This window comes from Poromitra crassiceps, assembly GCF_964638095.1.
Source record: "Poromitra crassiceps genome assembly, chromosome: 29".
Taxonomy (NCBI): Eukaryota; Metazoa; Chordata; class Actinopteri; order Beryciformes; family Melamphaidae; genus Poromitra; species Poromitra crassiceps.
In genome coordinates this window covers 13,411,780-13,439,449 of record NC_139641.1, presented here as the reverse complement: position 1 = coordinate 13,439,449, position 27,670 = coordinate 13,411,780, and the positions used below count along the sequence as shown (strand labels likewise).

Below are 27,670 nucleotides of genomic sequence, written 5' to 3'. Positions count from 1 at the left end.
ATGTTTTCGTGGGGAGAGGACAGCTGCTGCTATGACTTACGCTTGAAAACAGTGGATGGCTCAGATGTCGCCAGAACAGAAAATGGCATCAACTTTTTCGACCTCAGATTTCAAATCACAGATTTTTCAGGAGGCGACAGTGTGGTCGCTTTCATCAGAAGTGATGGAAATGTGTTTGTCCGTCGCACACATGAGAGCCAAGATGGGAGCGGCGTCAGAGGAAAACAGAGTAAGCTATACAGTACTATATATATACTGTATATTCTTTATTTGCACATATTGGTAGGCTACAGAAACAGACAAAAAGAAAACATAATTTTGTTCTACCTGTCTCTTTCTGTGTATTTAGCTAATTTATATATTATCTATTAGCAGTGTTGGGGGTAACTCATTACAAAAGTAACATATTACATGTAATATATTACTTTTAGCAGTAACAAAGTAATATAACTTATTACTTACCAGTAATATTATACCAGTTACTTTGTCAAGTAACTCAAGTTACAAATTTAGTTACATTTTATTAAATCAAAGCACATATTTAAAAAAAGATACAATCATATCCTAATCAAACTGTGTGTTTTTATGCAAAAAACCACTATAGATGACAATAACAAAGGAAAATAATAACATTTAGAATTTTGGATTGTTTACACTGACTTCAAGGCGGTTGAAATGATTTTTCGGGATGGTGCCGGGCGGCGATGTCATTCTGCTGCTGCTGTTGTTTTGGTGAAAGTAATGCAAAAGTAGTGTAATAAGTAACGAGTTACTCTACACAGAAAGTAATATTGTAATGTAACTTATTACTTTCAAATGAAAGTAACTAGTAGTATGTAGTATATTACATTTTGAAAGTAACTTGCCCAACACTGTCTATTAGCTATTTATCAAACATATCAACTCCAACAATTTCTTAACGGTAGGCTACAGAAACAGACAAAAAGAAAACATACTTTTGTTCTACCTGTCTCTTTCTGTCTATTTAGCTAATTCATATATTTATCTATTAGCTATTTATCAAACATATCAACTCCAACAATTTCTTATTTACAAAGATTGGAATCCAGCTGCCTCGCACGGTTAGATTGGCCTGGCAAGAGGAAAACATTACATTTTCTTATTGTAGCATGGACGACAGTGAGAATTCCATAACCAGCTCTTGAAATGATGCTGTTTTTCTGTGTGTCTTGCACCTCCAGAGAACGTGAGAGGTAAAGAGAAGATTCAGGCTGTGAGCTGTGGTGAGGATGCTGTCACCCTGCTGTCCAAAGAGGGCAAGGTGCTCTGTCTGGGCACAACTTATACTCCTAGGTAAGGAGACAGGGCTTTAAAAAAAAACATCTGGGACTCAAAATTGTCTGTTGCCATTGTGCAAAATGGGCAATCTGATTTTGTTCCTCTGCGCAATCCCAGAAAAGCACATGAAAAGAAAACATTTGTCTGAAAAGTAAAACGTTTGTTGTTGTGTCTCTCTTGCTCTCTCAGGCCTCTGGAGGCTTTGTCTCGCATACCAGTATCTCAGGTTGCTTGTGGAAGCCAGCATACAGTTGCCCTGACCAAAGGTACAGTAAAGTTTACAACGGTTTCCCACAACGTTGCATTGTTGGTGCAAGATCGCGTGTGTGTGTTTCTAATGCACTTCTAAATGTTTCCTGTATTGTTTACTGTACTGTATGTCTCTTTATGGACCTAATTGTGTCTGAAATAAAAGATGATTGATTGATTGATTGAATGAACTGCAAGCTTAAAGAAGGATTCAAATATAATTTTTCCCACAGCGCAGCCAAGGGCGTCACAAGGCACATTCAGGTTAGACTATAGTCAGGCAGACAGGTAATGAAGTTAGTGAAATGATGTGCTTCGTCAGATGGCCTCTAGAGGGCGGCCTTGACTGAGATAAGCAGTCAGTGTCCCATACAGAGGCACAAAATCAAAATGTGGTCAGTATGTAGAAATGGATCGACATCTACATCTCGAATGTGCCTGATGTCGCATCACATCATGTCTGTCATTTGGAGATGTACAGACAGCAGACCAGCAGCATTGAACTCAATCCACAGAGTCTCCCGGTGAGAAAACTAAAAGTGAAACTTAACATTCAGTCTTTAACTCATTGAGTGCCATGGACGTCTTTCGACGTCCAATTAAATAGTGACGTAGAGTGCCACGGACGTCTTTCGACGTCCAATGCGTTTTTTGACGGTGGGACGTCGATCAAAGCCTTCCGCAGCTCCTGTACAACTATTGTAGCTATTGGAGGTCTATAACCTATTTTACAGAACCCTTAGGTGGCGACAGTGCTCTCCAGGTTAACAGAAAGGCAGAGAAAAACAGAGAATAAGTCGTTGGGGAAACGGAAATCGCATCGCATCCATATGCATCGATATGCATGAAGCGTTTTAACGTTAGATGTGCCTGCAACAGGCAGCAGCCAATCTGCTCCCACAATTGAGCTCCTCCACTGCTGCGACAGCCCATTCGCATGATCATCGTTATTATTCTCAACTGGAAGCATACAGTAGTAGCCGGTGACAAACACACGCGGAAAAAGCTGGATGTCGCCCACCCTTCACAGTGCAGTCAGAGCAAACTCAGCAGAGAGCCACCTCCCATACAGGGAGGAGTGTGCAGTTGAGGCGAGGCGGGGCGGGGGGGGGGGGGGGGCACGCAGATCAGCACACAGCCACACAACACCCAGACAGACCCAGGCAGCAGGACAGGGTTGGCAAACGCAAGCCAGAATATCCGATGCCCACCAGCAGCAAGAAGCTGCAACCAGCAGCGCACGCAGGGGCCAGCTAAAATAACCATATATATATGGTTGCAGCTAAAAATATTATTCTGCCAAACAAAATTCCCTGGCCTCACTGTTTTATTGAAGGAAATTATTTTTGAGGTGTGACTACATCAGAAAATTAGCTTCAGAGTCAGTGATGTGTTTGAAATGTTTAATTTCACAAAAGGGCCATTATCTCAGCTTCTAGAAAAAAACTGCTCTTTTTTGTTAAATCAAGCTATCTTCTCCGGCTGATAACTAAAGAACGGAAAATGATATCAATAAACCTGTTCTTGCTGATGATAGAAAAGAGTCTAATCGTTCTTTTTGCGTGTTCATTGTTTACATAGTAATATCACACAATATTCTGTGGGCCTCGAGAAATCACTGAAAAAAGCTCTGAAACTCTGGCACTGGGAGCGTCCGTTCTCCAAAAGTGGCTGGCACTCAATGAGTTAAGGGGATTTGTAAACAGTAACACGTCTTCACTGTCCTAACAGTGTGACTTAATGCTAGTACCTTGTGGTATGAGTAGGACCTGCTGTTAGTCGAATTAGGTGATTTAACCGTGTCACAGTGCCAAAGTCAATTCCAAGACCAGGTCCACTTTTGAGGCCTAGACCAGAACAAATAAAGTGCCATTCATGACCAGAAATAGGCAATTAATAAGTCAAGTTTATTTGTATAGCACATTTCATACACAGAGGCAATTCAAAGTGCTTCACATAAAATAACAGGAAAATAAAAGAATAAAAGAAGAGAATAAAATGGACATTTAAAAGCATCACAACAAAACTTTAAAAAAGAGTATAAAAAGTGCATTAAGCAACAGGCGCAGCAGTTGCAAAAAGAGCAAAAAACTTATAGAGGACTCATTGGGTTTGCATAATAGAATAAATCAATTTATCTATATTTAGTCCCCCGACATACTATATAAGAAACATGCCTACACACACATAAAACTCAGGTCTGGGTACGGTGTCCTCTTTTAAGCTCCCCTTACAGTGAATCATTGACAGTGGTGGTGTAGTCAGGAATGTCATACCGAACCGACCTGGATAGCTAGGCTTAGATAGTGAGGTATATGCAGTTGTGCGGTGGTAGCATGGAGGGGGGTGTTTCCAGGACGCTGGATTACACCGCTAAGCCTTCTTGAGGTGTCGTGGGCCTAACTTAACGAAACGTCGGTGAAGGAAGGTGCCCACTTGAAAACCCCAATGACATGCTTCATACTGCTGTTGGCTAGGGTCGGTAACTGGTGATTTGTGTCTTGTTTATTAGTTTGCTAGCCTGTTAGCCTGTTTTATTCTGGATTGGGCTTCTAAATGTGTTTTTCCTCGGATTTTGGCACAAGGGATAGTAACATCTTGTCCTGTGTATTAATTAATAGTGGTATGTTGTTCAAAACATAAACATAATGCTTAATTAGTTTGATGAGATGTATAGTCTGTCTGCAGGTGCTCTGTACTACTAGACCATTCAACATCCAACTAATTAATGTATAGGATTATTACTTATCAATCCATACAAGTTTGAGGACCATTATATACTCCCTGAAATTCTTTGTATGCCTGGCTGGCAAATAAATGTATCTTTATGAACTTTAGTTGAGCTGAACCCAAAAAATTTCTTTTCTTTTCTTTTAGTTCAAATACCTGGGTATGCAGTGCACCTATTTAATAATGTATGCAAAAAAAACACAAAAATCTAATTTCTTTAGTTTTTCACACTTTTTCACATCAAAAGTTCATTTTTCAAGATTTCATTGATAACAGTAGGCTAATGTACAGTTTGCTGACGTCACCTAGTACTATCAGATTTCTACCCCATTTCAACCAATCATTTCACGACATGCAGCTGTCAATCAAATCTTCATTTCAGGATAATTTTCTCTTCCAAATGAAGTAGAAAATGGCGCCTAGTGCCTGTCATCTGGCAGAATTCCTATCCCATAAACTAACTACTAACATGGCCAATTGTATGAAACATGAACAAAAAACAAAAACAATGTCTAAAAATGCAAAGAAATGTAACTGGCTCGTTAAAACATGCATTCCAGGAATATTATTTACATTCATAACGATAATGGCGCGCGCCTCCGAGAGCGTGGCTGTCAGGGGTCGCCCCTCGGAGTTTCCAGGCGGGCGGGCAGCACCCATGCATCGGATTGTCCGCTCGCTCCCCACGAAGCAGCCTGGCTGCCTGGTACTCCGCGGATCCCACTCGCGTAGCACGACAACATGCTGAATCCCACCCGATTTGGGGGTGGAACACGTCAGGATTGGCCAATGCCAAAGCCAGTCCTCAGAATTGTCAAATCAAATAATCAACACCGTATATGGTCCGCCTCTCAATTTGTTTTCAGTCTGAAACGGACTCAGATGCACGTGACGAACAGGTTCACCTCGACTTTAAGATAGACAGGGAAAAGTTGAGGCAACCTTCAGTAGAGTTCGAAAGCAAGACAAGACCAAGATGTCAGAGAAGTGGATTAGAGACCAGGCCTCCTACAATACATTCGAGTCCACAAAGTAACAGTAATTTCTCTGCAGGTGGCCAGGTCTACACATGGGGCCAGAACTCCAGGGGCCAGCTAGGTGTGGGGAAGAAGAAGCCGTGCATCGGGTCACCTCAACTGGTCCACTCTCTGTCAGCGAACCCCCTGGTTCAGATCAGTGCCGGAGGAGACCAGAGCTTCGCCCTGTCTGTCTCTGGAAGTGTGTGTGCCTGGGGCAAAAACCACTGCGGGCAGCTTGGCCTAGGAGACACACAAGGTTCGATGTTTCTCTTTGCACGTCTTGATGTTCTACCATAAAGTAGTGGTTTAACCGTGTTCCTCCCCAAATGTACAGAATAGCTTCAGCTATCAGCTTCATCTTGCTTCTTCTGTCGCTATTCTCTCTCCTGAAGATTTGTTTACCGACGGGGAGAAAGCCCCACGTGATAGCCACCCGTCAATCTCTCTCTCTCTCTCTCTCTCTCTCTCTCTGCTCAACGCTGTAACACCATTTTATTTTGAAATTCAGTTGACTTTGCCATTTCCCACGGATATTGTCGCCTTTTTCTTTCATGGCTTGACAGAAAAAGTCTGCCTTCACGCGCCTAGTCGGCTTGAAAATAGAACTCACGTAAAAATCGGCGCAGCTCAGGCGAGGCGTGGGTACACGGAAGGTTCACGTTGAGGCGCCCTGTGTACACAGCTTCATTGACTAAAAAGGACGCCTATTTAAAAGCGTGGGTAAAGGCAAGGCTTGGGTGCTGTGTGTGAACGTAGGGTAACACACATAGAATTTTATGAATGGAAATTGAAAACGATACGTATCATAGCGCATTTCCCAGTGCGCATACGCAAATCTGAGTCATTTCACAGTGTGTATACGGCGTATACCTGCGTATCACGTCGACTACACCACTGGAGTGACCATAAAACATTTCAGTTGGAGCAATGTCTGTGTGTGTATATATATATACAGTATATGTAGTCTGAGTTTGACAACACTGAGGAAGGCCGGTGTGCCGAAACTGTTTGTGCTGTGCTGCTGCCCTACCCAGACTACAGCTATTAAAACTTCAAAAATACTTTTTTTTGTGTGCTGGCGTTTCCTGCTGTGACTTGATATTGTTTGTGCCCTGCACCAAAGTTATATATATATTTTTTTGGAGTGTGCTCACTGTTCACTTTTTCCCTTGTATATAGAGAGCCACAGGAATGAGTCCGGAAATCATCAATGCTAACACTCCTGGTTCTTCACTGTTTTCGCCTATGGGATTTTTGAATGGGTTTTTGGCGCGATGCTTCTAATAAGGTATCTGGGCAACACACGCTTAATCAAATGCGAACCAGTGTTTAGTAATATCATCTTCACACACGAGGACCACTTATGAGTTTTGAAGCTTTTACGTGCCGTTAAAAGGGGGGCTAGCTAGCAAACGGCTAAATGAGACTACACTGTTGAGTCGATGGGGATATATACGTCAATAACGTCACCACTTCAAAGGACGAACACGGAAATTCTCTTTCCCTCACCTGGTTCAGCCCGGGGTAATCAGTGCACACATCCAACAACAGTCCAGGTTGGTTGAGCGCTGACGTGACGTGGAAGCCTATGCGACAGTGTGTAGTTCTGGATTAGCTTAGCTCGAGCTTTTTACTTCTAGGGCTCGCATTTACGCTACAAAACTCATGAAAGTGGTCCTCATGTGTGAAGATTATCCGACTGAACTCTGGTTCACGTTTGATTAAGCTTGTGTTGCCCAGAGACCTTATTTGAAGCATCGCGGCAAAAACCTATTCAAAAATCCCATAGACAGAAACAGTGAAGAACCAGGAAGTCCGGGACTTCCGCGTTCTGACTACAAAAATACGTCATCCCTGCGGCTCTCTATATATATATAACATATATCGATTTCCACCCTCCCCGTCTTTATTTTTGGTTTTTGCTCCAAGTGAAATGTTTTATGGTCCCTCACGATTCAGTAGGTCACGGGGTGGCTTGGTTCCAACCTTAAAATTCGTTATAAGGTTTTTTGACATTTCTATGGAGAAACGAAATGGGGAAACTCACTTCCTGGGACAAGAAATGTCATGTGACTGTTGAGCTCTATTAATAGCAGAGGTGGCCCAAATTCTTTCCTATGAAGGGCCAAAAAATAATTTGGGCGGAGCTCAGCGAGCTGCAGGGCGGGCGAGGCCGTGCAGCCAAGCTAGATAGCTAGGAATCGAGCACGCATAGTGCGCGAGATGCCCAGTGGTGTATAGTAACTTGTCAGTAGTGTTTTTATTCCCCCTGTCACTTTTATCTACCTTCAAAGGTGAATTTCACAAGCAATAGCAGTACCCTGGTAATATTTAATCCATGTCAATGTTTTCATTTCTACAACAAGCAAAACTGAATTTCAATATATTTCCTATAGACAGACATACACCAACTCCTGTTCGTTGTTTGGACACGAAGAAAACCATTTACATTTCCTGTGGAAAGGACCATACTGCCATTTTGACGAAGGTTTGACAAAGAAAGCTTTAAAACAATAATAAGATCAGTCTTTTATTGGGAATAATACTTTAACCTGTCACATTTTATTGTTGGCGATTAAAAACATTTCATTTCTTACAAGTAGTCCTTTCAGACTAAAGAAAATAACTATTTATATCCGATATGACTGAATGTATTCTGAGTTGGTCCAGGGGTTATAACATAGAGGGAGAGATATGTAAAACAAAAACATAATGTAAATAAAACAAATAATGATGATAATGATAATAATGATAATGATTATTGCCACGTTTTACAGTACGATTGTCTGCTTGCTTCTTCAGGATGGCACAGTGTTCACATTCGGCTCTGGTCAATATGGGCAGCTTGGGCACAACTCATTCGGAGATGAACTGCGTCCTCGGCTTGTTGCGGAGCTCCGGGGGGCAAAGGTTACCAAGATCGCTTGTGGACGGTAAGATACATAATAGAGAATTCACTAGCCTATAATAACTGCCCATAACTGTATACATCCATATATACTGTATATGCCTTTCATACACACACTTTCAAAATAGACACTCTTTCATACACTTACAGTATTATTATTATTGCATTATAGTAGTTAATGTTTGATTATCCTTTGTGATTCAAGATTCAAGAGATTCAAGATTTTTTATTGTCACTCCGTAGTACAAGTATCACGTGTGAAATTCTTGTGCTGTGGACTCAGTTTACAACATAGTACAGAATATAACAGGGCATATGAGTGCAGGAAAACAACAAGAGACACAACAAGCAATAAGGCAGTAGAGTGATAAGACAAGTCAGAGACAGTGGCATATTCACTGCACATAGGTGCACATGTCATGTGCATACTTTAGACGTACTTAAACATTTTAAATTCGACGTTCTGTTTGCACAGGTGCAAATAGCATATACCTAATTAAACATACAATTAAACATTAGACATACGTAATGGTAGCAGCTACAGTGCGGTACAGTACAGCTACTACACTATTTGTGTATGTTAAAGGAGAACTAACCTCCAAAACACTTTTTTTCAGCTTTTAACCAATATATATGACTTTGGGGGTGATGTGTGAAGAATTCTGCTCAGAATTTCCACATTTGACACCAAACTGTTGCCATTTTACCATTTGTATCATTTTTCAGCAGCATAACTGGCATAAGCGCCCTCTACGGGTCGAACACTGCTTTTTTTTTTTTTCTCAAATGAATGGGAGATTTGGTACAACCTGACGTCAGGTTGTCCCCAAAGACTATGGGATTTCAAGATAATTACTCCCCTACCCCCTCTGTACCCTTTCGGCTCCTCAGAACTCCAAGCCTATTCTTATTGAAGTTTGCTCTTAAAATACTGAACCAAACGTTGTCAAAGTTGGCACATGTCTTAATTATAGTTAGTTTCCCGCTGAATGTGTCACTACTTTATTAATATCTTACCTGAATAAGCTCGAATGATGATGTATATATTATCAGTCCGAGTTGGAAGCAGCTGTCTCCAGCCCAGGCATGCGGGAGAGAGTCGTACTGTAAACCTCATGCACTAGCTCCAAGCTCCGCGGGCGCGCGCAGCAGAGCAGAGCTCTCTGTGCTCTGAGAGCAGAGAGAGCAGTCTGATATTTCCGCAAACAAATATGGTCGCAGTTTAGCGCACATGTAAAATATAACGCTATACTACGACGTGACAACGTGACAAAGCTTCTCTAAACACATCGGCTACTATCATATTTCCCTGCATCCCTCGATCCTACTGAGATTATATCGGTAATGATTTTGGACAGACTGAATGCGCGGAGGAGGAGGAGGAAAGATCTGCAGCTGTGCCCTGAGTAGCCCTGAGAGACACTCGCCTCGCTCCGACTACTGTGCCTGTCTGTGAAAAGCGTCCTGTCCAGTCGCACCTTCGCAAACAGATGCGGGATTCCCTCAATCCTGTACCCAATCTCAGACTGTATTCTCTAAATCGCACACCAGCTATTTCTGTCTGTTTGTTTGTTGCTCCGTGAGGTTACAAGCGCCCCATGCATGCAGCAGGCTGTTTCGCCAGCCGGGGTCTGGAGGAGGGAGGAGGCGCAGGCAGCCTGCACTGCGCTGAGAGGAAAACTTTTGCACAACTTTTAACAAGAATCACGAAAAGCCCCCAAACTAAAATGAAAAAGGGACTATATGGCAACTTGGACGAGGGAATGACGTAGAGAAATCTCGCATTGTGTTACCCCAGAACGGGGGGTTTGTCGTATTGTGCGGTGTGCTGCTGTAACGAGCCCATGCCACTTTGCTCTCGTAACGTAGTTTAACACACTGCCATAGAGTTACATGCAGAAAAATAATTAAATTTCTAGTTCGCCACTGAATTACCAAATTGATATAACTTTCAACCATTTTGAGCAAAGCTCTTTCCAAACAGGCCACCAGCGTTGGCTAGTTGTTGATATTTATACAGATATGGCCCCTCTCAAATAAATTATTTTTGAGGCAGTAGGCAAACTGTAATGGCGTCGATTTCCGAAAAAAAATCTGGACTTCAACACAGCCAAAGAGTCCAATATAGACAAGAGCATATGTCATTTCTTGGTTTTTTCCATAGGTATTTTCAAATCACTGTTCTAATACATATCTAGGGGGTTAGTCCCCCTTTAAGGAGTCTTGTGGCCTGCGGGAAGAAACTGTCCCTCAAGCGATTTGTGCGTGCTCTTGGGACCCTGTATCTCCTCCCTGAGGGTAACAGGGAGAACATGCTGTTGTGGGGATGGTTTGTGTCTTTGATGATCTTCGGGGACCTCCTGAGGCACCGCTGGTTATACAGTTCCTGCAGTTCTGGCAACTCACATCCTGTTACGTGCTGGGCCGCGCGCCTCACTCTTCGTAGCGCCCTGCGGTCCATTGTGGTACAGTTCCCGTACCAGGCTTGTTTGTTTTAGCCTGATCATACTTTTTATTTTTATTTTTATTTTGTTTGCGTATATTGAGAGTTAAGCGAACCGGAGCCAATTTCCTTGTATGTGTACATACTTATAATAATATAATATTATTATAATAATAAATCTGATTCTGATTCTGATTCTGAGAAGCTGCAAAAAAAAAAGTGAAAAGAATGACTGGTCTCTGTTCTAATGAAAACATGACCCTGAAAAGTAGCAGGTCAAAGCATCCCACTGTTTTTGTTGACATTAAAAATGCTAATTTTCTTTCTCAAACAGACATCACACATTAGCGTTAACGGTCTCCAGGAGGGTCTACTCCTTCGGCTGTGGAGAGCAAGGGCAGCTGGGACGTGGAGAGGGGAGTCACCAGTCTGTGCCTCTACCAGTTCAACTGGCACAGGGTGAATATTTCTCTATAGTGACAGAGTTGAATAATGACAATGAGATAAAACTATTTAGCTGAATGTCAATATATACTGTGTCGATATTCCAGAAACCATTGATGGTCACAAAATTGGAAACATCTACGCAGGAGGAAACTGTTCTTTCGCAATGTGCACTTCAAATGAGGTACCAATGCAGTTACATGCAAGCCATAATGATTACAAGTAGGTTTAATGTATGTACAGTCTTTTAATTTAATTGAATTGAATTGAATTGAATTTAATTGAATTTAATTTAATTTAATTTAATTTAATTTAATTTAATTTAATTTAAAATTTTCAAAACAGTAACTTAAACTTTTTTCTTCGCAGGAAGTTCATGAGGCGTCAAACAGTGGCAGTATGGATCCTGTGACACAGCAGTCTCTAGATCATGTGATCGACAAATGGATCTCTGAATGCAATTCAAACTCGACACAAAAGTAAGTGTAATACACTGAAGCAGTTATAGTTCTCAAAATGTACTTGGTTTGTTGCATATAGCCTGGTATTTTATTAATACTATGACTGGATTTCGTCATTTTGATGCAAAACTTCCTCAGTTATGTTGTACTCCACATAATGAAAGTGTTACACGTTGTTACAGGGAAATCAAAAGGATGTTTTCCTCGGCATCCTGTATGAACAAATGCTTCCTCAAAAGAAGGTAAAAGCGATGCTTCTATACAAGACTGTCACTTCTAAAGTTGAGTAGCTGATACATCATTACCAGTGTTGGGGGTAACTCATTACAAAAGTAACATATTACATGTAATATATTACTTTTAGCAGTAACTCAGTAATATAACTTATTACTTCAATAGGATTTCAGTAATATTATACCAGTTACTTTGTCAAGTAACTCAAGTTACAAATTTAGTTACATTTTATTAAATCAAAGCACATATTTAAAAAAGATACAATCATTTCCTAATCAAACTGTGTGTTTTTATTCAAATAACCACTATAGATGACAATAACAAAGGAAAATAATAAAATTTAGAATTTTGGATGGTTTACACTGACTTCAAGGCGGTTGAAATTATTTTTCGGGATGATTCCGGGGCGGCAATGTCAGTCTGCTGCTGCTGTTGTTTTAGTAAAAGTAATGCAAAAGTAGTGTAATAAGTAACAAGTTTACTCTACACAGTAGGGGTGTCACAATATATCGTCCCACGAAATTTCGCGATAGTAAAACGTCACGATATGTATCGTTGAGATGAAATCTCATATCGTGAAAAAAAAAAAAAAAAAAAAAAAAAAAAAAAAAAAAAAAAAAAAATTTTTTTTTTTTCAAAAGTAGACAAAGAAACGTCTTTGTTTGTTGAAGTTCAATGTGTGGAAAGTAGTTCAGTTGAACAAGTCTCTGAAGAGACACATGAGAAGTTATACAGGAGAGAAACCATTCAATTGAGTTTCTGGCAAAACTGTTTACTTGACAGGAAAAACTGAAGATGCATAAAAAATAGACTAAGAAAAGTCTTGTTGTTTGAGTTTGAAGAAAAACTGAAGATGCATAATGAGAATTTATACTGCTGAGAAACCTTTTAGTTCAAAGTAAATCTAAGTGACGGTGTAACTCATTCTATTTCAAGATAAGCCTTATCTCCAATCTCATGTTTTTTCTAGTTGTTATTGTAATAACAATTTCCCACAACAGCATGTTTTGTATTTGTGCATTTCAAATAAAATACTACTTTTCCAGTCATATATTGTCATTATTCAAGTTTAAAAAAATATTGTTAAAATCGTATCGTATCGTATCGTTATCGTGAACCCAGTATCGTGATACGTATCGTATCGTGAACTGAGTGTATCGTGACACCCCTACTACACAGACAGTAATATTGCAAAGTAACGTATTACTTTCAAATGAAAGTAACTAGTAATATGTAGTATATTACATTTTGAAAGTAACTTGCCCAACACTGGTTATTTCTTTCATCAGCAACGATAAGCATTTCCAGACCTCACCGACGTACTCGGGCCTGAACTTGTCACGCGCACGCCGTGCTTTCCGGAAACTGGTGGAGAATGACAGAGTGCTGGCAAAGGTACTGAACTGACCTGTTTGAATGATCTAGGAATGTTGGGAAGATTACTTTACTTACTGTAATCCATTACATCTCGCCAATGACCTGCTATAAAGTTGAATAAGTAATGTAATCCACCGGAATACTCAAACGACAAAAAAAGATGTCATTACTTTGGATGATTTTGGTTTACTTTGCCTCCAAAAGCTATAGGCCATTCAATGTAGACAATGTATTCTGTTTAACTCACTCGGATTACATTTTGGGATGGTGTCATTATCGTCATTAAAAACGATCTAAAACCATTGTATTCAAGACATTGCACAATCAAAATTCCTTTCCCCTTCCACGTGTTTCTGAATAATTCAGCCCACTCAAATGTACTGAAATCAAAAGGATGTTTTCCTCTGCATCCTGTATGAACAAAAGCTTCCTCGAAAGAAGGTAAAAGCGATGCTTCTAATACATGACTGTCACTTCACAGTGTGCGCAGTTCGCAGTTCCGCCAACAAGTTGGACCGCGACAAGTTGGATACACAAATGTTACGCATGCTGCGTAGTTTAGCTGTTACACTACACCAGACACACACACACACACACACACACACACACACATAGCAGCAGGCGTGGACTGCATAATCGGGCACGTCGGGCAAATGCCCGGTGGCCTGGCCTGGCCTGGCCTGGCCTGGCCTGCAAAAAAAAAAAAAAAATTGGTTTACTAGTTACTAGTGGTTTTATTACTTTATTAGTTAGTCTGAAGTAATAATTACACTTCAGGGTTAAAGTGGGTGCATCTCATTGTAAAATTGGACTCGGCCCAAATCTGGCTTCAAACGACCCAAATTGGGCTTCAAACGGCCCAAATTGGGCTTCAAACGGCCCAAATCTGGCTTCAAACGACCCAAATTGGGCTTCAAACGGCCCAAATTCGGCTTCAAACGGCCCAAATCTGGCTTCAAACGGCCCAAATTCGGCTTCAAACGACCCAAATTGGGCTTCAAACGGCCCAAATTCGGCTTCAAACGGCCCAAATTTGGCCTGGCCTGCTTGGTATCTAATGCCCGGCCTGAATTATGATCCCAGTCCGCCCCTGCATAGCAGTGAATGACTCTTGTCAACCCTTTTGGAAACACCAGGTGGAGGCTGTTGTCATGACGACCCTGCTTCCCTCCCTTGGTGGGAGCCTGGTGGGAGTGGAGGGACTGAGGATCTACCTGCTTCTGACGGAGCTCCTCCACGTGATCCAGAAACACAACCTGCAGCAGAGCACAGAGCTTCCTGAGGCAGTCGCTGCTGCCATGCTAAGACTTCCTGCTGCCAGCCTCCAGGTCCTAGGTACTGTCCTATTCCTGCTGCCAGCCTCCAGGTCCTAGGTACTGTCCTATTTAAGACTTCCAGCTGCCAGCCTCCAGGTCCTAGGTACTGTCCTATTCCTGCTGCCAGCCTCCAGGTCCTAGGTACTGTCCAATGGACCCTTCTCACGGGGGCCATTTTGTGTCGAAAAGGCAGGGGAAACACAGGTGCAAGCAAAACACTAATGAGGGTTTCCAACTTCCATGATTGGAATTTGGAAACCCTCATTAGTGTTTTGCTTGCACCTGTGTTTATTCTGCCTTTTCGACACAAAATGGCCCCCGTGAGAAGGGTCTATTCCTCCTGCCAGCCTCCAGGTCCTAGGTACTGTCCTATTTAAGACTTCCTGCTGCCAGCCTCCAGGTCCTAGGTACTGTCCTATTTAAGACTTCCAGCTGCCAGCCTCCAGGTCCTAGGTACTGTCCTATTCCTGCTGCCAGCCTCCAGGTCCTAGGTACTGTCCTATTCCTGCTGCCAGCCTCCAGGTCCTAGGTACTGTCCTATTTAAGACTTCCTGCTGCCAGCCTCCAGGTCCTAGGTACTGTCCTATTTAAGACTTCCTGCTGCCAGCCTCCAGGTCCTAGGTACTGTCCTATTTAAGACTTCCAGCTGCCAGCCTCCAGGTCCTAGGTACTGTCCTATTCCTGCTGCCAGCCTCCAGGTCCTAGGTACTGTCCAATGGACCCTTCTCACGGGGGCCATTTTGTGTCGAAAAGGCAGGGGAAACACAGGTGCAAGCAAAACACTAATGAGGGTTTCCAACTTCCATGATTGGAATTTGGAAACCCTCATTAGTGTTTTGCTTGCACCTGTGTTTATTCTGCCTTTTCGACACAAAATGGCCCCCGTGAGAAGGGTCTATTCCTCCTGCCAGCCTCCAGGTCCTAGGTACTGTCCTATTTAAGACTTCCTGCTGCCAGCCTCCAGGTCCTAGGTACTGTCCTATTTAAGACTTCCAGCTGCCAGCCTCCAGGTCCTAGGTACTGTCCTATTCCTGCTGCCAGCCTCCAGGTCCTAGGTACTGTCCTATTCCTGCTGCCAGCCTCCAGGTCCTAGGTACTGTCCTATTTAAGACTTCCTGCTGCCAGCCTCCAGGTCCTAGGTACTGTCCTATTTAAGACTTCCTGCTGCCAGCCTCCAGGTCCTAGGTACTGTCCTATTTAAGACTTCCTGCTGCCAGCCTCCAGGTCCTAGGTACTGTCCTATTTAAGACTTCCTGCTGCCAGCCTCCAGGTCCTAGGTACTGTCCTATTTAAGACTTCCTGCTGCCAGCCTCCAGGTCCTAGGTACTGTCCTATTTAAGACTTCCTGCTGCCAGCCTCCAGGTCCTAGGTACTGTCCTATTTAAGACTTCCTGCTGCCAGCCTCCAGGTCCTAGGTACTGTCCTATTTAAGACTTCCTGCTGCCAGCCTCCAGGTCCTAGGTACTGTCCTAGGTCACGTTTTGGCCCCTGTTTGTCTGTCTACCTGGTTTTCTGCTAACCTGATGCTGCCAGATGGACGGTTTAGCTTCACATTATGTTTCACTAAACCAGTCCATCTGGCAATGCAGTAATCCAACCCGCTGACGGAGGCGGCCACTTTTTCCAAGCTACTTGGCAGGTGATTGGATGACCCATCTGTCTATCACCGCTGGTGCGTGTTAACTTCTACCAATCAGATCGCCATGCCTCTGACGTCACGTTTGCGACCGGAGGAAGGTGCCTGTGCCTGATCTCCGTGGTAGTCTATCATTGATTGAGTGCTCACCGTCCTCATCGTCGTAAAGTCGCCTTCGAAGCATGACGTTCGATTATAACGAACTAGTTGCGTGGCTTAGCCTTCCCAAATGTTGAGGGTAGTTTTTTAGAATTTAATACATAGAATTGGGAACGTTACATTCAATTTCATTCAGACTGCCTGCCACTTCCACGGCGGCAGCCATGTTGACGAGTGAAAAGAACTACAAAGACCATGTACCCACTACTTGCCCAGACGAGCCTAAGCCCGCCTAAGGCTGCCGCTGATTCGTCGAGCCGGCCATGGTTCGGGTTTCTAAGCCAATCATCTTAACTGCCTGTGCATCCTGTGAATCTCTTTTGATCTTGCGAGGTTATCCATCTTGCAAGCAAGGTTAGTTTTCTGCGGGATATCTCAAAAAGTTGTGCACGGCTTTGCATGAGGCTTTGTTGCCACACCCCCCATAAGGTGGTGTGGCAATGGGTGTGGCCAATCACAAAAAGGCACCTCACGTAACGCCACAAAACGTTGTAGTAAGGTTGGTGGAGGTGTGGAGGTATGCACTCTACTGAGTGCCCTCTAGTTTGTATAGTCTGTTTCTTCTTTTTTCTATGAAGTAGCTCCGTTATGACTTCTGCGCAAAGCTGTCGTTTCCTAACTTCTGCCACTCTCACCATGTTGAAGTCCCATAACAAACCCAACGGACAGAAAGCTATCCGTTTCCTGAAATCAGTGTGGACACCGCCTTACTCATGAAAATAATGTTTCGTTCATATAAATATAAATGTGCGAAAGCAATAAATGTGTTACTGACTGTAGAAGCCATAATATCTATATTGCCTATGTTGTTTATTTTGTTTGACATGACGTAATGTTTGAGCTGCATACGTTCATTGCTAGCCATTATCGCTTGTAATTGGTCAATTGGCACAGGGGGGTGTGGTTTCACGTTGACACGGGGGTGTGGTTTCATTCATTCATTCAGTACTTACCTGTTCAGCAGTTGGGCGTCTGGTTTGATGTTAGAGGCTGAGTTTGGCTCCGATATTTTCTGTTGACCGTTGTTGTTTCACTATTTGCTTTATTATCTCAGTGCTTTGCCTGTTATTCTTTCATTTCGTAAACTGTCTGAAACGTATCTGAACTCAAGCATGGATTTGTTTGAACGCATCACAGTAAGAGCCTACTCTGTAACGGACTTTTTTGATAGTAGTCGCTAGGGCATTCACGACTAGTGAATTTTACTAGTCGATTAGTCGTCCCTAAAGGTAGTCGACTAGTTGACTAGTCGTTTTTTTTTTTTTTTTTTTTTTTTAATCTTCAACACGTTCACTGCCATTGACGAGATATCTCGTCTTACAAAATCCAATGGTTGACTGCCAATGACAAGATATCTCGTCTTAAAAAAAAAAAAAAAAAAAAATTTGATGGTGGGACGTTGATCAACGCCCCCCACGTCTCCTATAAAAAAATTGGAGCCACCGAACGTGTACAACCCATTCCAACGACCCACTAAGTGGCGACAGTGCTCTCCAGACTAGAAAAAGCAGAGCCAAAACTGCAGGGGAACGCGCGAGGAAACCATTCTCTCATACTGTAAAATGGATTGGCGAAAACGCTTTCGCTTTCGCGCATTATCGCGCTGGGAGCTGGCGGTGGGGGATTGCAAATTTGCATAATAGATTATGCGTGCAACACACTTTGAAACACCCGCAGAAAGCCCACAATCGCACGCAGCTTCATTGCAGCTGAGCTCACAATCGAAACGACTCATGCAGACTCGCCCAAAGAGCAGCCGCCAGCAGCCAGGCAGCACAGACAGGCAGAGCCTCGCTTGTGACAAACGCTGCAAAGCCACTAGAGACACACCCATGGAGGGAGGAGTTTGTAGGAGAGGGGGGTTTCCTGCTGCTATGGAGGAAATTACTGTTCAAAACTATTGTTTAGATGTCTGACGTCTTACGCCAAAAATAAATGGTTAAAGTGACTGTTCTATCGAATTTCACAAAAAGCCATTTATCTCAGAATAAATTTTCAGACGCTGAAACCATGCTGTATTCTACTGCTAATGCCTACATTACTAACTCTACAAACTAACTCTTTTAGACAGAGAAAGCACACATTCTATTAGTTCTTTTGAGATCATTTGTGTTCACAAAATCTTAGCAGAAAAGAATCCTCGGCTCTTGAAAGATGAGCCAGAATCCTCAAAAAAAAAACTTGGCAGAACCTACCTACAGTATTGAAAAAACGGCTGGCAGTGAATGTGTTAAGAAAGAACATGAGGTATTTACACGACATACATGGACTATGATATCCCATATCCCATATCCCCCACAAAGAACATCAAAACACAACAAAACAAAACAAGAAAACTGCATAAGATACACAATAATCCAATAACAAACAAGACTATTGGACAAACAACCAAACAAAAACAATGCATTCAGCTCCTATCCTGATAAGCCTAATGACACTGGGGTAAAAAGTTCTTAAAGTCAAACTCTGTATGTGGTTGCCATATTTTGGGGATGTCTAAGAATCTGCCTTTGCTCTTATAGTAAATGTTATCCAACGTATGGTAGCTTGAAAGTTCATTCCACCAGTGAACTACAGCTGGGGGATTGGATGCTTTCCAATTTAAAGCTATGCATTTCCTAGCTGCCAACAGGGCAAGATCTATGTATTTACTTTGAATGCATTGTTTTCGTTTGGTTGTTTGTCCAATAGTCTTGTTTGTTCTTGGATTATTGTGTTTGCAGTTTTCTTGTTTTGTTTTGTTGTGTTTTGATGTTTTTGTGGGGGATATGGGATATGGGATATGATAGTCCATGTATGTCATGTAAATACCTCATGTTCTTTCTTAAAGGTCCCATTCCGTGCAAAAGCTGTTTTTACTTGTAAATGCATATATACTGCTGTCATCCCTCCCTGTAATGAGTGGTCACAAGCTCAGAACTGCCACAGTTGGATTTGTCCCTATCCAGCTTCCCCCTGCAGCCTCCTTCAAGCCACGCCCCCTAACGCTCTGTTCCCCAGATGGGGTATCGGGACGTCACGATGGTCCTCAAGCATACTGCGCGGGTCTCTCTCACACAAGCTACCTGCACCATTTTGTCTATAGCCACAAAATTAACACTTCTAGCTGGAGCGACGCCAACTGTACGTGATCCAGCAACTGCAGAGGTGCATTCGGTAAGTCTAGGCATTTTGAGATGTCCTCTTTAGCGTAGCGTTGCTAACGTTAGTCGTGGACACAACCTAGCGTGCTGGTCCACAGACGCTAATCTGATTGGCCGCTGGGAGCCTGGGGCGGGCTCTCCCTCAGTGGCCAATGGGAACTGTTAGTTCTGAATATATTATAGAAACCGACCATTCTTGGGACGCAACGAGATGAGGAAGGGACAACTCCGTCACAACAAACGGGGTTGCTATATTTTCGACAAATTAATCCAGAATCATGTTTTATGGACCAGAGACACACGTTTTTAAGAGGTTACAGCTGCACGAATTGGGACCTTTAAAGATAAAAAAAAAAAAAAAAAAGACTAGTCGACTACTAAGCACAGGTTGCAAATGTCTGTATGTTCTATTCCACAGGGGATTGGTGGTCCTCCCTGAAGCCCTCCACCATGGTCATGTATGTGAGGGTGTGGAAGCAGGTGCTGTCACTGATCGTGACCACTAATGACATGACCGTTCCTCGCAGAAATGGAGTCAAAGCCGTGCTACAAGTCCTTCAATGCCTCTACAACGTTAGTGTCGATTGTCATTTGTATTTTTTCAGTCATGTGTTTCAAACGGCACTGAATGTAAATCCTACTCTCCCATATTACAAAATGAAGGTTTACATTACAAATTTAACGTTTTACCAAATTAGCATATTTTAATTTACTTGTTTTACAGGCCAATAATAGGATTGTAGGACCTCGGAGAATCGTGGAAAGCACCTTTTGTCTGGAGATGACATTCGACGAAGACTTTCTTTTTGAGGATCTGCACCTTCTGCGTTCAAGGTCACAAAACCAGGTAAAAAAAAAGTCTCCTGCAGATAAAACGATAGTTTCAACATTGGTTGCTCCATAGATATAATAAGTGAGCTAAGGCCCACAGTGCCCACACCATGTGCTTGTAACATCGTGGGTTTGAGTCCAGCTCATGACCATCATGATGTCATTCCTTCTGTCTTTGCCCTTGTTTCTGTCACTTTTGAATTGATACTGCCCAGCAATGCAAACAAAATACCATATCTTTGTCAACAACTTGTGATGATCTTTCTTTCTTAAGGATGTGAATGATGAGCCTGCTATCCTTTGCCGCTTTCCATTTGTGATGAATCTGCAATGCAAGAAAACCGTTCTTGACATCAACACAGAGGTAACTTAAGTCTTGAAATGTGCCTCACAAAATCAAGACAGTGTACAGTACAGTCAGAATCCTGAGGAAATCTCCAACAAATCAGTTGGTAACACTTTTCAATATGCTACACAAACACACCATGGGCCGAAAACATAACCCCTGTCCACCTCTGTTAGTGGATGTAATAATAGAAAATGAAATCTTGTTTTGCAGATGCAATTCTGGATAGAGCGGCTTTTGTGGCCGGACGATGTAGTCTTTGAGCTGGACCTGAAACGAGCATCACTTCTGGAAGGCACCTTTGAACAGCTGGGTGATGCTGATCACAGTGACTTAAAGAAGCCACTTATGGTAAATAATTACGCAATTGTGACTATGAGTATTGTATTCATGGGCGTAGTTATGAGTATTGTATTCATGGGCGTAGTCATGAGTATTGTATACAGGGGTGTAGTTATGAGTATTGTATACAGGGGTGTAGTTATGAGTATTGTATTCATGGGCGTAGTTATGAGTATTGTATTCATGGGCGTAGTTATGAGTATTGTATTCATGGGCGTAGTTATGAGTATTGTATACAGGGGTGTAGTTATGAGTATTGTATACAGGGGTGTAGTTATGAGTATTGTATACAGGGGTGTAGTTATGAGTATTGTATTCATGGGCGTAGTTATGAGTATTGTATTCATGGGTGTAGTTATGAGTATTATATACAGGGGTGTAGTTATGAGTATCGTATTCATGGGCGTAGTGATGAGTATTGTATTCATGGGTGTAGTTATGAGTATTGTATACAGGGTGTAGTTATGAGTATTGTATTCATGGGCGTAGCTATGAGTATTGTATTCATGGGTGTAGTTATGAGTATTGTATACAGGGGTGTAGTTATGAGTATTGTATTCATGGGCGTAGTTATGAGTATTGTATACAGGGGCGTAGTTATGAGTATTATATACAGGGGCATAGTTATGAGTATTGTATACAGGGGTGTAGTTATGAGTATTGTATACAGGCGTGTAGTTATGAGTATTGTATACAGGGGCGTAGTTATGAGTATTATATACAGGGGTGTAGTTATGAGTATTATATTCATGTGCGTAGTTATGAGTATTGTATACAGGGGCATAGTTATGAGTATTATATACAGGGGTGTAGTTATGAGTATTATATACAGGGGTGTAGTTATGAGTATTGTATACAGGGGCGTAGTTATGAGTATTATATACAGGGGTGTAGTTATGAGTATTGTATACAGGGGTGTAGTTATGAGTATTGTATACAGGGGTGTGGTTATGAGTATTGTATACAGGGTGTGTTATGAGTATTGTATACAGGGGTGTAGTTATGAGTATTGTATACAGGGTGTGGTTATGAGTATTGTATACAGGGGCGTAGTTATGAGTATTGTATACAGGGTGTGATTATGAGTATTGTATACATGATGTAGTTATGAGTATTGTATACAGGGGGTGTAGTTATGAGTATTGTATACAGGGGTGTACTTATGAGTATTGTATACAGGCGTGTAGTTATGAGTATTGTATACAGGGGCGTAGTTATGAGTATTATATACAGGGCATAGTTATGAGTATACAGGGGCGTAGTTATGAGTATTATATACAGGGGCGTAGTTATGAGTATTATATACAGGGGCATAGTTATGAGTATTATATACAGTACCGGGGCGTAGTTATGAGTATTGTATACAGGGGCGTAGTTATGAGTATTATATACAGTACAGGGGTGTAGTTATGAGTATTATATACAGTACAGGGGTGTAGCTATGAGTATTGTATACAGGGGCGTAGTTTAGGGTAAATGCAGTTTACCCACCTCTTATTTACCACTACACCTCTGAGTGTATAACACCGTAGCATTGCCAAATTCAAATTAAAAAGGTTGTGTTGTTGTGTAGTTAGTCTTTAATATCTGCTATTTTTAGCAGGAAAACTTAATTTGTACCTTTTTGTCTCTCAGGTCTATTTTGATGAGGACTCAAACCCAGACACAGCGGTCTACAAAAAAGACTTTTTTCACCACTTGTTTCATGAGGTGATGTCGACTGAATCTGGGATGTTTATGTACAATGACTCCAAAACACTGGCGTGGTTCCCCTCCCAAGTAAGATTTTTGATTTTCATACAGGCTAATCACATTTGAAACAGAGACTAAGGATTCAGTTTACTTTGATTTCTTGCTGCAGCTGCTAATCAATAGTGGAACAATTTTAAGTTTGAAAAATGTACGTGGAACCATGACAAATCATGAACACAAATTCAAGATTCATGACCTTCACTGCCTAATACTATTCATCATCAATAACAGGCACAGGCAACATTGGGGGAAGAGAGGTACTTCCGGTTTGGGGTTCTCTGTGGATTGGCCTTATCCAACGAGAGTATCATACACTTACCCTTCCCAATGGCTCTGTTCAAAAAGCTGCTCAATGTGGAGCCTTCTCTGGAAGATATGATAGAATTCAGCACAGAAGAGGGAAAGTAAGAGTAAATTCACCAACATTTAAGTAAAACAAAATTGTGGTTTGACATGCTGCTGGGGCCAGTTGCACCAAGTGGTCTTACGACTGGTCTTAAGCTAAGTTGGTCGTAACTTTACGACCTAACAGCTACGTCGGTTGCACCAAGAGGGCTTAAGCCTTCTTTTCACTACGCCCAGGCGTAACTCTTACGCCTGGTCAGGAGGAGGCGTAAAGTGCCGATGCCTGTAACAGAGATCTCCGAGGTAGTCTATCAGCGGAGACCTGATGTGATTGAGTCCTTACCGTCCTCATCGTCGTAAAGTCGCCTTCCAAGCATGACGTTAGATTATAACGAACTAGTTGTGTGGCGTAGCCTTCCCAAATGTTGAGGGTCGTTTTTTAGAATTTAATACATAGAATTGGGAACGTTACATTCAATTTCATTCAGACTGCCTGGCACTCAATCGCCGCCATTTTCCCACGAAGCTTCCACAGGAGGAGGGAGGGTGGGAGGAGGGAGGGTGTAGTGACGCCATATGGCACAGTGACGCTCCAAGCAGGTCGCGAGGCACATTTTTGGGCCAATCAGGGGGCATTCCCCGGCAATTCACATGGACGTGCATTGCTACGACCGGCGTAGTTAAGACCAGACATAAGCCCTGTTGGTGCAACAGGCGTAAATCCACTCTAAAGACTGGTCTTAACGAAGACTGACGTAGGAGTTACGACCAGGCATAGTTAATACCACTTGGTGCAACTGGCCCCTGATGCACGAGAGAGGTCATAATATACTGTAAATATTGTACTCTTTCTATAAGTTTTTTTTTAATCTTTCTTTTGCTTGATCATTTTGTTTTGCCACATTTAAAGGAGTTTGCGGTACATCTTGGACTATGAAGATGATGATATAGAAGAGAACTTGGACTTGGATTTTTCAGTATGTATTTAATCATAACTGCTGTCCTAAAAATTTGTCCCATTTATCCTACTTCAAATATCCAACCAATCATCCATCAGTGTGTCCAAATGTCTTGCAGCGATGTCAGTGTCTTTTCCTTGCTAATTGTAACAGGTTGTCTGGGATGGGACAGTGATTGAACTTGATCCCCAAAATCCTGGAAAGCCGGTGACAAGTCAAAATAAGTAAGAATATGAAAACTTAAATAATAATAATAATAATAATAAATAATAATAATAAAATGATCATAATTCATAAATACGAAGAAATCAGACCAGATTTGCCATTTGACCTTAGTGTTTGATACTGTCGACCATAACTTCCTTTATTAGCTTAGCTGTTCAAACTAGCCTAGCTATCTAGGTAAGCTAGTTACCTAGCTTCCTGCTGACCTCCCAAGATCATGAATGAATGAAAAAAGTCATCAACATTTTTATTTTGATCAGAGTTCTTTTTTCCTGATTCAAGTTTGCTATCTGTAAAACCTTGGCTCTTGGTTCTTTGGCTCCCCCAGTGATATTAGTTCTGCTTCCAGAGCAGATCTGAGAAGTGTATGTTTGTAGAACTAAAACTCCACTCTGCTAAACAGGAAGGAGTTTGTGGATGCCTACGTGAATCACGGCTTCAACGCATCGGTGGAGGGGGTGTTTGAGGAGTTCAGGCGGGGTTTCTTCATGGTGTGTGACCTGGACGTGGTGAAGCTGCTCAGACCAGAGGAGTTGAAGGGACTCATTGTGGGCAAAGAGACCTACGACTGGGCAAAGCTGAAACAGGTATGCAACTGGTTTGAACATTCATCCAAACTGCACTTGATTGACTGCATCTTCATGTACTCAGAGCTTGGTTTTGATGGTAACGATGTCTGTTTCAATGTGTCATCTGTAATTAGAACACAGTTTATGAAGGGGGGTACCATGACCGCCACCCCACCATACTGATGTTCTGGGATGTTTTTGAGGAGCTGACTGAAGATCAGAAGAAAGCTTTCCTTTGTAAGTACTTTGCCTAATATCAACAGTTTTACATGTCACAGTGCTCTTTAACCATGAACCTTATGCCTCTGCCGGCGGGAGCCGTGGCCAAAGGCATGTTTTCGGGTTATCCATCTGTCCAGTTCTCGTTAATGCGGTATCTCAGGAACGACTTAAGGGAATTTCTTCAAATTTGGCACAAACGTCCACTTGGACTGAAGAATGATAGAAGAATAGATTTTGGTGGTCAAAGGTCAAAGTTCAAGGTCACTGTGACCTCGCCGTCCGTCCTATTATCGTTAATGCAATATCTCAGGAACGCTTGGAGGGAATTTCTTCAAATTTGGCACAAACGTCCACTTGGACTCAAGGATGAGCTGTATAGATTTTGGTGGTCAAAGGTCAAGGTCACTGCGACCTCACATTTTTGCCCATAACTTAAGAATTCATACGCTAATTATGAGAAAATTTCACACAAATATCTAGGTAACCAAGGTAACCTTCACTGACATAATATTTTGCTTACCACTGTAGCTGAGAATACGATCTTTGGTCATTCTACAAAAGCGCTGGAAGTGCTGTCACTCACTTCTGCAGACACCAAAATCCTTTAAGTTGACCCAAGGGCGTCGTTTTGGTCTCAAAGTTGGTAGGGTCGAGGACGGCAGGAGGGGAGGCGGTTTCGGCGGCGCCCAAAAAACATTTGAGCTTTTTTTTTTAACATTTTTTAGCCATATTTAGAGGAATATCTAATTTTAAATAAAAACAATTAGGTTTCTTTTCAAGTCCCTGGAAACCAGAAATATTTCTTTATTATTTAGCATTTTGAGTTCATCACATCACAGGACCCTATGTTAATAACCCACCAGCCAAATTTGAACGATGATGAACGTCGCAAAGTATATAAATTTAGGTTTGACAGTCTGGCAAAAGTCATGAGAATCAATTACTTTTTAGAGTGTATTTTCTCCCGCGGACTGTGTGGGCGTGTCCCGTCTGCAGCAGGGACATTTCTCTCCTCCGAGAGAGAGAGAGAGAGCGCGAGAGAGAGGGGGGGAGGGAAACGGAGAAAGGGAGATCCAGTGCGTGTGTCGAACACACACACACACACACACACACACACGGTGTGTGTGTGTGTGTGTGTGTGTGTGTGCGTGTGTTCGTTGCTCGGAGAGGGAGAGATGTTGCTGCGACTGCACAGCGCAGTGTGTGTGTGTATGTGTGTGAGTAAACTCGCGTCACCAGGCTGTGTGTCTCTCTCTGTGCTCTCTCTCACACTAGTCCCGAGAGAGAGAGAGAGAGAGAGAGAGGAGAGGAGAGGAGAGGAGAGGAGAGAGAGAGAGAGAGAGAGAGAGAGAGAGAGAGAGAGAGAGTGTGGTGTGTTCCTCCACCTCCACCAACAATGACGTCTCGTTTTGCTACCCTAACGTAACGAGTTACTTACAGTTGCTGCAGGGGGACCCCTCTTTTTCCGAGCGGGAGGAGGCGGCGGCGGCATGTCAGCGTGTTAGTAGTGTGTGTCAGAGCCATGTGCGTGGGTGGGCGTTTGTTTGGTCATCAGCCAAATGAGCCAATCAAACGGGAGTTTGGGGGGGGGGGGGATTGGACTGGCCCATTCAGTTGTGAAAAACAGGGGTAAATGTAACTTTGAACATATTGCAAACTAATTTCACTCAATAATGGTCGGGTCAATTCTATCCTTGCAAAATATGGGAAGACAATCTAAATGACCTATATAACTGCACTCCAAAGATAATGCAAATAAGGTTGCTTAAAAGTTGGTAGGGACAATTGGACACCCTGAAATGTTGGTAGGGTCTTGACCCTAGCAACCCTACCCAAATCGACGCGCTTGAGTTGACCTAAGAATCACATTCATTATTTTGATTTGGACCCAAAGATACTTGCATGAGTCCACCCTCTTCACTTCCTGTCCCTGGATGACAACCAGGACAGGGGACCTCCTGTCCTGTCTGGTAGTCCAACACAAGGTTATTGGTTTTGCTGATATTGAGCTTCAGATGATTGTCGTTCTACCGGGTGACGAAGATCCCTATGAGTCCTCTGTACTCCTCTGTAAAATAGTCTAAGTGAAGACACAGCATGTTTCTCACTGGAAATTATTCACTGGAATAAAAAATATAGTGATAACTTCCAATAATAATAATTATTATTATTCACAATTGTCAAAGATGATAATTATGACCTATTGAAAATCTTCACACACTTATGGGAATGTAGTTTGGCTACTGATATTCAACACATGCTTTGTGAAACTTACAAAAGATGTGTTTCAAATCATAAGTGATCATTCTTGACCTTTTCATATAATAAATAAATGCTTGTTTTGCTGATCTCAATCACTGATTGATATAACAATGGTGATTCAAGCTATACCTAGTTCATGAATACTTTCCTATTTTTTGTTATAAACACCTGTCATGGTTTCCTTCTCCAGTGTTCCTGACTGGTTTTGAGAGGGTGCCTATTCTGGGCATGGACCAGGTCCGGATGACGGTTCGATTCCTGTCCCACTTCACCCAGCAGCATTTCCCCGAGGCTCATACATGCGACTCTTTTCTGGACCTGCCCGTATACTCAACTAAGGAGACGATGCAAGCCAGGCTGACAGAAGCTCTGTGCCACAATAGAGGCTTCTTTAAGTGA

General features: G+C 42.3%; 1 protein-coding gene across 1 annotated transcript; it reads left to right on the top strand.

Annotated features, from left to right (window-relative positions):
* On the top strand, positions 1–27,670 carry LOC310800063 (putative E3 ubiquitin-protein ligase HERC3; the record flags this gene model as incomplete). Its single annotated transcript, XM_083662649.1, has 20 exons — positions 1–229; positions 1,203–1,314; positions 1,489–1,565; positions 5,332–5,553; positions 7,694–7,785; positions 8,100–8,230; positions 10,983–11,107; positions 11,200–11,276; positions 11,462–11,571; positions 11,736–11,795; positions 13,077–13,182; positions 14,301–14,499; positions 19,837–19,991; positions 22,573–22,716; positions 22,921–23,093; positions 23,945–24,011; positions 24,147–24,217; positions 24,622–24,805; positions 24,922–25,024; positions 27,462–27,670. 20 exons carry the CDS (start codon positions 1–3, stop codon positions 27,668–27,670), a joined length of 2,646 nt encoding a protein of 881 aa, XP_083518775.1.